Here is a 15486-nt window from a genome sequence, read left to right as displayed (position 1 = left end):
CCAACGTATGAGCGCGCTTGTGGCCGGAGGACGAGCCGGGAAGGATCGTCGACGACGGTCGCTTGTTCGAGGAGTTCGCCTCGGTCCTCGCCCGCGTTGGAAGCTCCCTATGGCGGGCCTCAGCTTGTGGTTGAGCCGCGACCACGGCCTCGGCGTCGGGCGCCACCCTCGGTGCCTGCGTGCGTGGCCGGTGTCGCCGAGTCATCGTATCTGAAAAAGACGAAGAAGTGACAGGTTAGAGTGCAATACAATGGAATATACACTAACTAGAAGCTTGTGTGCGGTTGGTACCCCCCACGTCAGGGGGAGGAGCAGACGAGCCCCCCGCCTCTGATTCGGGGTCCTCCGCAGCCTCCGCGGCGAGACCCGAGCTCGGAAGGGCGTCGTCTCCAGGCGGGAACCACCCGGTCCTTGCCATTAGGTCTGGGGACTCGAAGTGTGGTCCTTGTCGCCTCGATTCCGGGAGCGCCCTGATCACCGCGTGAAGCTCAGAACTTTCGATATCGCCCATAGGTGGAAAATCAGCCGCAAGACCAAAGAAGAGAGGCGCGACCCCGAAGGCTGATTCGGACACCCATATCCAAGGGTATCGGTGCTTCGAACTAACGTTGCTGACGATGACGAAGCGCTTGCGATGTAGCGCTTGGTAGAAGCCCGGCTTCCCCGGCACCCCTCGTATCGTCATGAGGTCCTGGATGTCGTCGGCAGTGACAGCCCTCTTCTTCGCCCGGTGAAGCATCATGTGGCACGCTGCGACCATCCGGTAGAAGGCCGGGGACATCTGTAAGGCGTGCACCCCCAGTCGAGCTAGCAGCTCCTGGATAACCGGCTGGAAAGGCAACCTTAGCCCGCCGCGGAGGCTCGCCTCGTGGACCGCGGCGTACCCCCTTCGAGGGCGGGACGGTAGATCGTCGGGCAACGGTCGGAGGATTGACACAGAGTCCGGGATGCTGTAGCGCTTCCTGAGGCTCTTGAAGCTGACGATGGAGATCAGGCTCGGGACATCGACGCCCGAACAGTCAAAGTTACCCCGCACGGCTGACTCCCCTACCGGGAAGGACGAGGTCCGTGTTTCCTCCTGCGCGGTAGAGGAAAGTCCCCTCGCCGCGGGTGCTGCACGGCGGCTCGACGAGTCGCCGGAGTGCCCGGAGTCCGGGGCGGTGCCCGGACGCTCGACCGGCTGCCGGCCGGCCGGGTCACTGTCATCGGGCCGGCTCGTCCTGTGGCCGGCGACGCCCTCGCCTGCGTGTGCGTCAAGCCCGAGGACCCAGCCCGCCTCCTGGCTGGGTGACTCCTCCACGCGCGGTCCCGGCGACGTCCGGCCTTCGGCGCACGCGCCAGGCCCGTCGGCCCGGCCCAGCTCCCGGCCGGTCAAGTCTCCGGCGTTGGTGGCTTGCCCGGGCGTCCCGGCGTTCAGCCCAGGCGCGTCCTGCCCACCGGCCCGGCCCGGCTCGCGGGTTGCTGGGCCCTCCTCGCGCGCCTGACGCCCAGCGGCCCTGTCCGGCGTTCGGCCGGTTGGGCCCTCCTCGCACATGTCGGCCCGGCCCGACTCCCGGCCGGCTGCAGTCTCATCCCCTAGGCCCGGCCCATCGGGTCCTAGGGTTTGCAGGGCCACCAGGGTGGCCGCCTCCCCCTCTTCAGCATTGGACGGCCGGCGCTCCTCCTGTCCGGCACCGGCGGCCCCTCCTGCAGCGTCGGCCGCCGCCGGCGGCGCCCCCCCGACGTAGACGCGCTCCGGCCCGGCTGGGGCCGGTCCGCCTGGGCTCCCACGGCCGCCGGCCACCTGCAACGCAGCCCCACCCGAGGGGGTGGGGTCCTCCCTGATGCCAACGCCGCCCCGGGCGGCGCTCCTCTGCGCCAGCGCCTCCTCGCCGGCGTCGGCCTCGCCAGACGCGTCGCCCGCGTCCCCCACGGCCGGCTTGGTTCCCCCGGGGCGAGGGACGTCTCCCCCAGGTCTGGGTTCGCCCCAGACGGCGCCGACTCGGTCGGGCCCGGCCTCCTCCACCCCGGCGTCGGCCTCCTCGGCCTGGTCGGCGTGCTCCCCGGTCGGGATCGTCGCGCGCGAGTCCTCTGGCGCGATCCCCGGGCTGGGTCCAGCGCAGACGGCGCCGACCCAGCCAGGCGCGACTCCCCCGGCGTTGGCGGCGGCCTGCGCAGCGCCGCCGGTCTCCTGGGTGGCCGCCCCCGCGCGCGCGGCCTCCATGGCGCGTCCCTCGGCCAAGACGGCCTCGTGCTGGTCGGCCCGGCCGTCCCCGGCGGCTGGTGCCATCGGGCCGGCGTTCTCCTGCCGGCGCTGGCCGTCTCCGGCACTCGCGCCCTCACCCTCGTCGGCCAGCCACGCTTCAACCAGCGAAAAATCCTCTCCGGTCATCTCAATAGCGTTGAACGAACGCGATGAGTGTCGAGTATTGGGTGGTGTTGATGGTGGCGAAAATTGAGCCCAAAAAGCATCCAAATCCACGTGGTTTTCCTCAAACAAATCATGTAAGCCATCGTCAACGGTCCCACATCCCGAGTCAATGGGGTCCATGGCGCGAATAACGAAACGAGCACGATCGACAAAAAATATAAAAATAAAAACAACGTGAAAGGACGTCGGAGCATACCTCTTGACGGCGGGCTTCTCCGATGGGCCAACGTCGGACTTTGAGTTTACCACACGATTTACAATCGGTGATAAACTCGGGGGGCTAATGTTACCGGTCCGTCTCGGTCCGGTAGATCGACGACGGCCACGCTGGCGGCCGTCCTGAGCCCGGCGCTCGTCCGGGGCCGGCACTCGCCGTGGCCGGCGCTCCATGACCGGCCCTCCTCGGCCGGTGCTCCAAGGCCGGCCCTCCTCGGCCGGCACTCCAAGGCCGGCCCTCCTCGGCCGGCGCTCCAAGGCCGGCCCTCCTCGGCCGGCGCGCCAAGGCCGGCCCTCCTCGGCCGGCGCTCCAGGACCGGCCCTCCTCGGCCGGTGCTCCAAGGCCGGCCCTCCTCGGCCGGCGCTCCAGGACCGGCCTCCTCGGCCGGCGCTCCAGGACCGGCCCTCCTCGGCCGGTGCTCCAAGGCCGGCCCCCCTCGGCCGGCGCTCCAAGGCCGGCCCCCCCTCGGCCGGCGCTCCAAGGCCGGCCCCCCTCGGCCGGCGCTCCAAGGCCGGCCCTCCTCGGCCGGCGCTCCAAGGCCGGCCCTCCTCGGCCGGCGCTCCAAGGCCGTCCTTCCAAGACCGGCCCTCGGCCAAGGGGTTCCTCAAACACCTCTTGGCCGCCTATAAATAAGAGGGTCTCTCCCTCGAACCAGGTAATCGGAATTTGAGTACTGAAACGCTGCCGAACTCATAACTCGCTCGTTTCTCTCAACTCTCGACCCCTAAACACTAAACCTCTATCAACCACCTCAATCCTACTAATGTTGAGCGTCGGAGAGGTAAACAGAGGCAACCCCTCTGTTTCCCCTTTGTAGTTCACACCTCTTCGCTTGTGTTTCAGGTGCTTGGACGAGATAGACATTATAGACAGCTAAGGGACGACTTGAGATATCGAGTCCGACACGCTCGAGCCGGAGTGAGACCACTTGGTCCGGCCTTGGGTCTAACCATTTCCGGTTCCTAAATCGTTGTCCGAAAAACTGCGACAACAATACTCATTTTTGGAATTTGTGTGACAATGTCATCACGAAGACATGTTGTATGTGCTTTACGTACGTATTCATTATGTAAAACAGTAAATTATTACATACTCAGAATTCTTTTGGATGTGATTATATTATAGTAAATTATTAAAGTTACTTGGGAAACATCTTCTTCAATCCACGAAAAAACGGGGATTTCATCTCTTTCCTGTCACGAAACAAATGGAATTCGTGACTTCTAAGTCACGAAACAGTAGACATAATTTTGATTTAATTTCTATGAAAATAATAAAATACACACATAAATAATTAATAAAATATAGACACATTTTTTATTTCAAATTAGCTTATATTTAGGCGCGGACTTTGTGACTTTCATAACACGAAACAATAAGATTTCGTGACTTTCCTGTCACGAAAAAATGGATTTCGTGACTTTCTAGTCACGAAAAATGGAGATTTCATGACTTTCCTGTCACGAAAACTGGGGATTTCGTGACTTTCCTGTCACAAAAATTAGGATTTCGTGACGTATCTGTCACGAAAAAGTCTCTTCAAATCACGAAACAATACTTTTTCGTGACATTTCAGTCACGAAATTGGATACTTTGATGGAATTTAATGAGAAATATCTCTTTTATTTCATTAAATACGTCTTAGGGGACCAATGGTTGTTATAAATATAAACATAAAAAAATTGAAAAAATACGTGGTAAGTCAAGCTCTACTTACCCAGAAGATCTTGAGGAAAGAATGTGTCTTGTATTGTGAAGTGTTGTTGACATACATTAATCTGTACAATTTCATCATTTCAAATGGGAAAAGAATATCAAGTAGTCTAAACATATGAACATAGGTGAATGAGGTTTAACGTCATGCCATCCGGCATATCGTTTTCCCCTCTAATTTCTCCTTAATGTGGGAATTTATTGATAACGCACGTATTAGCATTGTTAATCCTCCCAAATCCAATCATTTAACAGTCTAGAAGCAAATTTATGAGGACCAAATGAGATTAAAGAAGCGAAAGAGAATATGTTTCACGTATTTGGCACAAAGTTCGTGACTTCTATGTCACGAAATTCCTGGAGTTCGTTACTTCTATGTCACGAAAAATGGGAATTCATGACTTCTATGTCACGAAAAATGGGATTTCGTGTGGTTCGTGTTACTAAAAATGGGGATTTCGTGACGTTCTTGTCACAAAAAATGAGGATTTCGTGACTTATCTATCACGAAACAAAACTCTTCAAGTCACGAAACAGTACGGTTTCGTGACATACAAGTCAAAAAATTGGATACTTTGATGGAATTTATTGACAAATCTCGTGTTTTTTTTTTCATTAAATACGTCGTAGGGGACCAATTGTTGTTATAAGTATAAAAATAAAAAATTGAAAAAATAAATGGTAAGTAAAGTTCGACTTACCTAGAATATCTTGAGGAACTAATGTGTCTTATATTGTGAAGTGTTGTTGACATACATTAATTTGTCCTATCTCATCGTTTCAAATGAGACAGAATTTAAAGTAGTCTAAACATATGAACATAGGTGAATGAGGTTTAACGTCATGCAGTCCGACTTGTCGCTTTCCCCTCTAAGTTCTCATTGATGAGTGAATTTACTGATAGCGCACGTATTAGCGTTGTTAGTCCTCCCAAATCCAATCATTTAACAGTCTAGAAGCAAGTTTATGAGGACCAAACGAGATTAAAGGAGTGAAAGAGAGCATGTTTCACGTAATTGGCACGGATTTTGTGACTTCTATGTCACGAAATTCCAGGAGTTCATGACTTATATGTCACGAAAAAATGGGAATTCGTGACTTCTATATCACGAAAAATGGGATTTCGTGAAGTTTCTGTCACGAAAATTGGAGATTTTGTGACATTCATTTCACGAAAATGAGGATTTTGTGCCTTATCTGTCCCGAAACAAAACTCTTCAAGTCACGAAACAGTACAGTTTTTTACATACCAGTCACAAAATTGGATACTTTGATTGAATTTAATGAGAAATCTCATGTTTTTTTTCATTAAATACGTCGTAGGGAACCGATGAGAAACACAACAAAAGTCACCAAACATATGAGAAACACAACAAAAGTCACGAATAGTAAAAAAAGGTCCATAACAAACATAACTACATCAATAAAATTGAGATTTTCTGACTTCTACACCCCGAAAAATGGGGATTTCGTGATTTTCCTGTTACAAAAAGTGTGGATTTCATGACTAAAACATCACGAATGAGAAATATAAATAACAAACATAACTAACTAAATAAGAAATAAAGTAAAGTACAACTCCAAATTGGGACATCAATAAAAAGTCTAAAAAAAAGATGGAAAACATGTTCGGGGTCGGCTATGGTGGGTCGGGATCGCTTTGCGACATGTGGCTCGATTATGTCCTACTCCACCACACCGACTACATTTATTCCTTCTATCCTCATCCCCTTCCCATTGAGAGGGTATTCTTTTCTTTTTCGGTCTTCCGGCGGCGCCAGCCGCAACATGAGGTGGATTTACTATTCTTTGCGTGACTTCCTCCGAAAAATTCCACGACTCCTCGCTGCCAATTGGATGAATTACACCTACATAACAACTTTTCCAATATTCTGTGGTGTAGTAATTTGATATGTACTCAACAGTGAAGTTTCGAAAACCGCAAGCTGCAATGCCGTGGGGACAGATAAAGTTGTCAGTTTGAAAGACACGACAACTACATGTCTTCTCTCTCAAATTTACAGCCCACTTTTGCCCCTCTCTATCAACGACTTCAAACTCGTACACCGATGATGGATGCATCTGTTCCACACCCAATACCATTTTGTTTACGGGTTATAATAATTTTTGGGAAATACTTCGATAACAAGTTTTCGTGACCAAAAAAGGTAGTCACGAAATCCTATTCAATACATACAACGTTGTCACGAAAAACTGGATATATTAAACGACATATTATAAAAAATTTAAAACTGAATGCTTATCACGTACCACCATTCCAGTAGATTTAGCGTGGTATTCTTCAAGTTTTTTATTCGCGTCAACGCAAAGGATCGTCAACGTTCCCAACGCTTTTTCTCTACGTTCGTAAAACCATTTAGTCATTCTCTTCCGGAGAAAATCAAATAGCTTGGTAATAGGGAACTCTCTCGGTTTGACAATCATAGCATTCAGCGACTCGCCATTGTTTGATGTCATTATTGAGTACCTCTTCTACGTGTAGAAACTATGAGCCCACTTTTCGTGGCCTACGTCGTTCTGAAGATACGCTCGGACCTAGATTTTTCTCATCTATCATAAGCATATACTTTTGAAACTCTGCATACGTGTACGCCTTTGCTGCAGCATAGAACGTCCAATTCACCTCTTTTGATAAACCTTTGATTTGGTTCTTCACGTTCTTCAAAAGATGAAACATGCAATAACCATGGTCTGAGGCCTTTTTCACACTGTTAATGATTTCCGTGTTCCTGTTAGACACTATGACCTGATATGACCTTTCCCTCGATTTCTTCCTTTAACCTTGTTAAGAAGTAAACCCACGATTCAGTAGATTCTGAATCACCAGCGCCGAATGCGAGGGGGTAAACTTGTTCATTCGCATCCATACCACATGCTGAAAACAGTGTGCCTTTATAGTAACTCTTCAAAAAAGTGTCGTCGATGATAACTACGGGCCGCATATACATCCACCCTCTTTTCCAAGCACTAAGCAACATGAAGAAGTATTTGAAACGGTGGGATAGATGAGTTGTGACAAGGTCGAATGTCGAACCTGGATTGTTAGTCGACATCATGTACTTGAATTTAGGTAGAGATTTATACGATGCATATATCGGTGCCAAACAATGATGATATTGTCGCCTTTCTTGACCTCCATGCTTTTTTGTAGGACATGTCCACTCCAAAATATTGTTGCATGTAGGACATGATGTCTTTGGGTTTGCATGGTGAACATGAGTGGTGAACATGAGAGATCGTTGTACCTGTGTTTCATAGTCTCGCCTACAAATGTGGACGTAGCCTGATGATGTTCTCCTTGTCTGAATTGTGTAGCACACGTGTGCTCAGAATCATACCTGCAAGAATGTACTTGCAATGTTAATTTCAGGTGACCATAATAATATCAATGTAGAAATAAGTAATAAATTACCCCCTCACTTCAAAGATCTCGGATGTAGTCTTTTTTACTCCACGAACAGACCAGGTGCATGAGTCATCTCGACAAACAACATGGATATACCGTTTGTTAGAAGTCTTCGTCTTGAACGTAAAATGTTTGGTGATTGCTAACATGCATAAATGTTTCTTCAGAGTTGCTTTGTTTGCATACAATCATCCTTTGACTAGTCTCAGTGGAGAGTGTATACCCGACACATCAAGGTCAGGATGCATATTTTGGTTATCCGTGGAAGGCGTAGCGCATTGACTCATCCGCCTCATTAAAGAGCAAGGCGTACTAAACCGTTTTGGAGTGCCTGAGCATGGAGGGGTCTGCCATGGTGTGCCTGAATGACTCTGATTTGGGTCATGGATCTCAGGAGAACTAGCCTCCGACTTAGGAGACGGTATGTCTGATTGTGCTGGTTGACCGGTGTTCGGAGTTGAACCAACGGCTCTTGCTTCAATGGCTCCATCTCTACTACCAAACTAAGTTTGGATTTGTCCGGTTTCTCCTTCCGAAGATGCAAAGTAACATTTCAAACTTAGGTCGGAGTCAATACTTACTGGGGGTATTGATTGAGCGTGGCATACAACAACTGCATAAACTCGTCGTGTGTTGCCTTTGTCGGTATTAAGATTCCCACTCCACACCCGGGACCAGCGTCGTATCGTTCATGTTTCACCCGTCTACCGCTATGCTTGACGAAGGTATGAATGTCTTTTATAACTGCAAATAGTGGATATAAAGTCACATAAAATTATTTTGTCAAATAATGAACATCTATTTTTCTTTGATAAAAAAATATTATATAAGCAAAAATATAGTGTGTGTAAATGTAATGTTAATAAAAAAAAATGTAAGCTCTTGAATCCATATTATATAAGCAAAATTGATAAAGAGTTATAAATGTAATAATAATAATAATAAAATTGTCACTGTATAATTTAGATTTGTGACTATGTTGTCACTGCATAATTTAGTTTCGTAACTATGTTGTCACTTCATAATTCAGTTTCGTGACTATGTTGTCACTGCAGAATTTAGTTTCGTGACTATGTTGTCACTGCAGACTTTAATTTCGTGACTATGTTGTCATTGCAGACTTTAGTTTCGTGACTATGGTGTCACGAAATAATTTAGTTTCGTGACTATATTGTCACGAAATAATTTAGTTTCGTGACTATGTTGTCACGAAATATGGGGTCATGCTGAAGCTTTCGTGACAACGTTGGTCACAAACACTGTAACAAAATGACTATGTATGAGGGAGCTTATTAGAATAGAGAGCAAAAAGAGTGTCAATATGGGAGCTTGCTGCGTCGGAACGGGCAGAGAGAGACGGCGGCGAAAATCAAAAGTGGGTGGCCGTGGAAACGACGGACGGCGTGAACTTAGAGAGAGACGAGGGATGGCCGCCAAGTTAGAGAGAGACGAGGGCCGCCGACGGAGATCCAGACACACGGACGACAATGAGACATGACGCCAATGGAGGAGATGCGACGGAGGCAATGAAGGAGATGAAACGGAGACAATGGAGAAGATGAGACCGAGAATAAATGAAAGAAAGAATGAGAGATGAGAGTAGGGTTTAGTTTTTCTTTACAAAAAAAATAAATATAAAATAAATATGAGTATAATGGTAATTACATAAAAAAATAAATAAATAAAGAGGTCCTATTGCTGACCTTTAAAAAAAAAAGGTAAAAAAAAAACCATTTGTATTTTTTTACTCTTACTTTCGTCGACTCCCATAAATAAAACTATAAACAAAGTCAGAAAATAAATGATTATGTAAACATAACAAAAAAAAAAAAAAAAAAAAAAAAAAAAAAAAAAAAAACTTGCAACCTTAAAAGAAAATTGCGCCACTTTTTTTATGTACGATTTTGCAATTAGTTTAGAAGATGGAGTGAGACAATATAATTTTTCATTATGATAAACTGATCTCTGCCTTTGAGACCATCTAGTTCAATTGGTCGTGGAAGTTGGAGCATGTGACTTAATTATACGTCCGTGTAGCCGATGGGGATATGCATTTCACGTCTCGCCTCAACCATGCATGCACACTCATCCAAACTATCTCTTTCCAATTCTCACAGCCACTCTGTTCGGTTGCAACAGCCTTCATTGCCCGAAGCCATGCTCCGCAAACTCTTCCCAACCTAAGGCCTCTCAACTCCAAAATCTCCGAGCTCATGCGCCGAGGCCTTGTCGAAGATGCCCGGAACCTGTTCGACGAAATGCCCCACCGAAACACCGTGACATGGAACGCCATGATCCGAGGCTATTTCTTGAACGGCCTATCGGATACTGCCGTCCAGATGTTCGACGAAATGCCTGAGAGAGACCTTGTATCGTACAACACTGTTATCGCGGGGCTGATGCGATGCGGCCACGTGGGCGGTGCGAGGAGAGCATTCGAAGGGATGGGAATCAGAGACGTGGTCACGTGGAACTCCATGGTTTCTGGGTACGTTCGTAATGGGATGATCAACGAAGGCATTAAGATGTTCGACAAAATGCCTGCGAAGGACGTGGTTTCGTGGAACTTGGTTATTGGTGGGCTTGTGAGAAACGGAGACATAGATTTGGCAGGAGACTATTTCCGACGAATGAGCTGTCGGGATATCGCGTCGTGGACTATAATGATCACCGGGCTATCGAGTTTCAGGCGTGTCTCCGAAGCCCGTCAACTGTTTGACGAAATGCCTGAAAGAGACAATCAAGCTTGGAATGCGATGATTCTAGGGTACGTTGAAAACGGGGCTATCCAGATCGCCGAGGCTTTATTTCACAAGATGCCTTACCGGGATTTCGATTCTTTGACCACCCTGGTCAATGGATTTGCGAGATTTGGAAGGTTCAAAGATGCGCTGAGACTCTACGCGGAAATGCCCGAGCAATGTCAAAAGACGAGAAACTCGATCCTCCTCGAGTGTATCAGAAACAAGCTCGTGAGGGAAACCCACGCTTTCCTCGAGAAGACCCCGAACAAAGACGATGTGGTTTCGTGGACGAACTTGATTGTTGGGTATTTCGCGATCACTGATGTGGACTCCGCGCTCCGTCTCTTCAACTTCATGACGGTTCGAGACACAACCGTGTATAACGTCACTGTGTTTGGATTGGGAGAGAACGACCGTGGCGAAGAGGGGATTGAGATCTTCACTTCGATGATGAGAGAATCGCGTTTCTCTCCGGACGAATCAACTATCACCTCCGTCCTGACAATCTGCTCCAACATGCCGGCTGGCCAGCTCGGCCGACAAACCCACTCGCTCTCTGTGAAATCGGGTTTCTCCGGCTTCGTCGCGGTCTGTAATGCCACGATCACGATGTACGCGAAATGCGGCGACTCGAGTTCTGCTCTTTTAGTCTTCTCATCCATGACAAGCCGAGAGATCATCTCGTGGAACTCGATAATCTGCGGGCTCGCTTACCATGGCAAAGCCGAGAAGGCTCTTGAGATCTTCGAAGAAATGAGATCCAAGGCTTCTCTCGTCGAGCCCAACCACATAACCTTTGTTGGGGTTCTCTCGGCCTGCAGCCACGCCGGGCTGGTGGAGCGAGGGAGACATTTCTTCTCTGTGATGAGATTCGAGTTCTCTCTGCGACCCACGAGCGAGCATTACACTTGCTTGGTCGATCTGTTGGGGAGATTCGGGCTCATTCATGAGGCGGTGAGTCTCTTGGGAGAGATGAGAGAGGACGGGATTGGAGTTCCGGCGAGCGTTTGGGGTGCGTTGCTCGGAGCTTGCCGTATTCACAAGAACGTTGAGGTGGCGGAGATCGTTGGAGAAAGGGTTTTGGAGATCGAGCCTTGGAATTCTGGGGTATATTTGATTTTGTCGGAGATGTATGTTACTTGTGGGAGAAGAAAAGATGCCGAGGCGGTTTGGGCGCGGATGAAGAGTTCGGGGGTCAAAAAGCAGCCCGGGTGTAGTTGGGTTGAGCTCAATAGTGGTAGCCGTGTTTTTCTCTCTGGAGATCGGTTCAACTCCGAGCTTAGCGAGGTTAGTTTTTTGTTAGAGTTACTTCATATGGACATGAAGTCTAAACACTCGGAATATTTGGATTTTTGTCTTCAACAGGTTGAAATTTCATAGTTTGTAGTTAATTTATAATCCTGGTTTTTTTGTTTGAATTAATACAAATATATCCCCAAAATCCATTTTTTTTAAAATATTATTCTAGCAGTAAAAATATCATGAAAATGAAAATATGCCTTGGGGAGGTTTTACAAAATATGGCTTCGTTATATATATTTTATACTGCTATATATTTGGAAATACTAGCTTATAGATATATTGCATTAATCAAACAAACAAACTCAAGGTCATATTATTGAACTGGTATATCGAGGCACAAAAAATAAATTTTGTTCAAACAAAGGAGATATGTTTGTAATTTTACCTGTACAAAAAAGAATGTCCAAGAAATAAACAGAGTTGAATGACAATAATATGTCGTGTTTAAAAAACATTCTCGTTATGTCTTTTCTATTGCATTGCACTCACTCAGAAACAGAACATTCATGTTTCTCGGTAGAGCCGGGTTTTGGAGTTCTGACTTGTCGTCTCTGACTAGAACCAGGGACTGCTCTGACTCGTCCCTTGAGTTTTTTGTCATTTGTAGCCTCTTCTGGTTCCTGCGAGTTTGCAAAATTTTTATCCGGGGATTTGGGAGCATGTTTACACCTTGATTCCCTATGTCTGTTCTGAATGACTCTTCGATTTTCGGATGTTGTTCGAGATCTGTTTCTTATCATCTGGTCATTGTCTGAAATCAATTCAGCAACATAAAAAGCACTGTAGTTAATAAAAGAGATTTTGCTAGAAAAATATCCAATCAAAGCTAAAAGGTTTATGTATGGTAAGGCATCAAGGTATTAATGATATCAAATCGACATCGTCGGACATATGAAAAATGCTTATTTGCACCGCAGATCTTGAACTTCACAGGTTGTCATTGATTGACCCCAATTGTTTTTGCATAACTTCCGTCACTGTTTTAGCATATAACAGAATCTCAAGTGTGCGGCCTATTCCCTTATTCATTAGGGTAAAATTGCAAGCTGAACTAAAAAAAGTTATCTCCAAGTCAACTATGCTCATGTTTCAACTACAAAATTCATGGATAAAACTTGGGCTTTCGTTTCGTCCAAAATTGATTTCGTTAAAAAAAGTTGTTGGTGAAAAGAAGAAAGAATATGGATCAATCTTCATCACAAGGATTGCAAATAAACTAAAGGAAAACAAAATCAAGGTTCAAAACCATCACCAAGATTTCAGCAAAACCATGGTTACCAGGACTAGATAATACAGCCCGTGGTGGTGGAACAGAACTGGCTCTGAGCTTTTGTCTGCTTTCTTCACCATTCATTTTTTCACTCTCCTTCTCTGCACCAATTGAATCAAGAACGGTTTCATGTTTAGAACTGAAATAAAATCGGGTAATTGAATCATACAAGGTTGAGAAGAAGTACCTAAGCCTTGAATAGCTGATATTTTTGGCATAAAAATGTTGGAAATTTCCTTTGTGAAGAAAAAAGTTGTTCTATTGGGTCTGTAAGACTTAGGAATTTTCGCACTTGAACATGCCAATCTATCTTCATCTTCTTTCTCTGTAAATCATAAAATACAACTTGTATCAGTCTATGAAATTTAAGTAGACCATAGATCTCTCTATGTTCAATACCAAAAAGTCAACCAAGCAAATAAAGGTGAAAACTTCATAATTAAAAAACACAAGAAAATATGACCAAATCATAGATTTTAAAATACACCACGATGATCTCCATTAACAAAAAAAAGCCAAGAATTTTCATATAGGTAAAAAAAAAACGTTTACATATTGAAAAGATTGATATAAGGATCAAGGTATAACCTGGAGACAAATAGTCAGGGAAGACATGTTGATCACCTTGGTCTTGTTGCTCTCTCACTTTAACCTTTGGGTACACTAGGGGATTTAAAAGAATATAAATCAGAAAATTTGCTTTGTAGAAGAACTAATCACTGAAAAAATGGAACTCACTTTTTTTAATTATTAGACAATCAAACTTCTCCAGAAAAAAAAACTATGAAGTCCTTGCAATTTCCACACCAAGAGATTGAATAACTCTTTGATGACAACTATTTAAAAGGGAAATATATGCAATACTGGGTATAACAAGATTTGAAACCAAAGATGATGTTTCTCTGTTGCTGGTTTGGGATGAACCTCTATGATGAAAACAACGTGTCCCAATAAAAAAACCCCAACGTGTATGCGTGTGTTTGAGAGAGGGTCAAACTTTGTAAATTGACAAGGCCGTTGACTCAATACCCTGATTTTGGCGGCTTTGTGGGACCAACTAATTGCCCCCCCCTTTTTTTTTTTGACACGTGATCTCAGCTGGAGGATTCTTTGTAGTAGAAGGCATCAATATCCCCACTTTTTTTAGTTTTATTTTGATTTTTTTATTTATTAAGATCAAATTGTCTATATTCCACTAGAACCTGTTTAACAAAATATATATATATATATATATATATATATATATATATACATATATATATACATACACACACTAGTTTGAAACACGTACTTCGCACGTCGTGGTGTTTGTAATTATAATCAGTAAATAATTAAAATATGCTCATGAAAAGAGAAGGTCAAGTGAATTTTTTAACTTCTTACCAATGTCCAACATTTCCCTGATCTTTTGACCATGATTATTTCTAAGAGCAGTTTAAAAAAAAGGCAATAAACTAACTCAAAAATACATATATTTTTTTTACCACTCTATTATGTGCCTCTTTCTTGATAAGAGCTACAAAATTGTAAATATTTGATTGAATAAATTTACAAATGAGATTCATAAGGAAAACTTTAATTTTAGGTCAAATATTCCATTCAATGTATCCAATATATTTGTTGTTTAATTGGAATAGAGACAATCACACATATTTGTTTGAACATGACGTTGAGACAATTAATAATGGACACGTGTTATCCATTGTCTCTTGATTGCATTTACAGTCCGTGCGTTGTAATGAACACAGAGAGAGAGAGAGAGAGAGAGAGAGAGAGGTGAGGTCATATGATATTATTGGCTAAAAATAAGATGAATAGTATATGAATAATAATTTTGCATTGTGGATTATTATATACATATATATATATATATATATATATATATATATATATATATATATTGCAAGATTTTAGATGGCTTTATTATTCAATTTGGCAGTCTAATTTAAATGAGCTGTTTGAGATAAATAGAATATATAATGTGGTGCTTATTGCTAGGGGCGAAACCAAGAATTAGAGTTGTAAGTGACCGAGGCATTTTTTTTATTATTTTGCATGATAACAGATAAAAAGTTATATAAAATATCTTAATAAAATCGTTTCAAAATGTATTTCTCGGTTTAAATCAAAATAAAAATGACTTGATTTTGTATAAAAAAAAAAAAAATTCACATGTAAAAAAATCAAAATTATCCTTCAAATGAATCCAATGACTACAAAAAAGAGGTCATTGGTTCCTTTATTTCATATAAATATATTTCTCATATATAGTCTAAACTCTAAACTAAATTCAAAATAAAATAATTAAACAAACGCAACTAATATGTCAAAAATATAAATTAAGATTTTATTTTTCTTTTAGACATATATATATATATATATATATATATATATTAAAAAGAG

General features: G+C 44.6%; 2 protein-coding genes and 1 long non-coding RNA gene across 4 annotated transcripts; 1 reads left to right on the top strand and 2 right to left on the bottom strand.

Annotated features, from left to right (window-relative positions):
• Nucleotides 1-5748: 5748 nt before the first annotated feature.
• Nucleotides 5749-8505, bottom strand: LOC149393609 (uncharacterized). Its single transcript, XR_016299878.1, has 3 exons — nucleotides 7774-8505; nucleotides 6612-7699; nucleotides 5749-6422 (listed from the first exon to the last, which is right to left on the bottom strand). It is a non-coding gene; the product is annotated as an uncharacterized LOC149393609 (long non-coding RNA).
• Nucleotides 8506-9618: 1113 nt separating this feature from the next.
• LOC149393608 (pentatricopeptide repeat-containing protein At5g56310-like) lies at nucleotides 9619-11987 on the top strand. Its single transcript, XM_089617751.1, has one exon. The coding sequence runs from the start codon at nucleotides 9816-9818 to the stop codon at nucleotides 11889-11891; it is 2076 nt and encodes a 691-aa protein (XP_089473877.1). The 5' UTR covers nucleotides 9619-9815; the 3' UTR covers nucleotides 11892-11987.
• Nucleotides 11988-12142: 155 nt separating this feature from the next.
• LOC149393607 (uncharacterized) lies at nucleotides 12143-14033 on the bottom strand. Of its 2 annotated transcripts, none has more exons than XM_089617752.1 (5): nucleotides 13822-14033; nucleotides 13672-13746; nucleotides 13271-13408; nucleotides 13092-13184; nucleotides 12143-12564 (listed from the first exon to the last, which is right to left on the bottom strand). In XM_089617752.1, coding segments are annotated over exons 1-5 (573 nt in total). In that variant the 5' UTR covers nucleotides 13823-14033; the 3' UTR covers nucleotides 12143-12298. The 2 variants fall into 2 exon arrangements, with proteins under 2 accessions (XP_089473878.1, XP_089473879.1); XM_089617753.1 differs by having other exon boundaries at nucleotides 12341-12564; nucleotides 13066-13184.
• Nucleotides 14034-15486: the final 1453 nt, after the last annotated feature.

The sequence above is a fragment of the Urtica dioica genome, chromosome 6, assembly GCF_054948205.1.
Source record: "Urtica dioica subsp. dioica isolate 48M chromosome 6, U.dioica_male_clone48M_v1_H2, whole genome shotgun sequence".
Lineage (NCBI taxonomy): Eukaryota > Viridiplantae > Streptophyta > Magnoliopsida > Rosales > Urticaceae > Urtica > Urtica dioica.
This window is presented reverse-complemented; position numbering and strand designations above follow the sequence as displayed.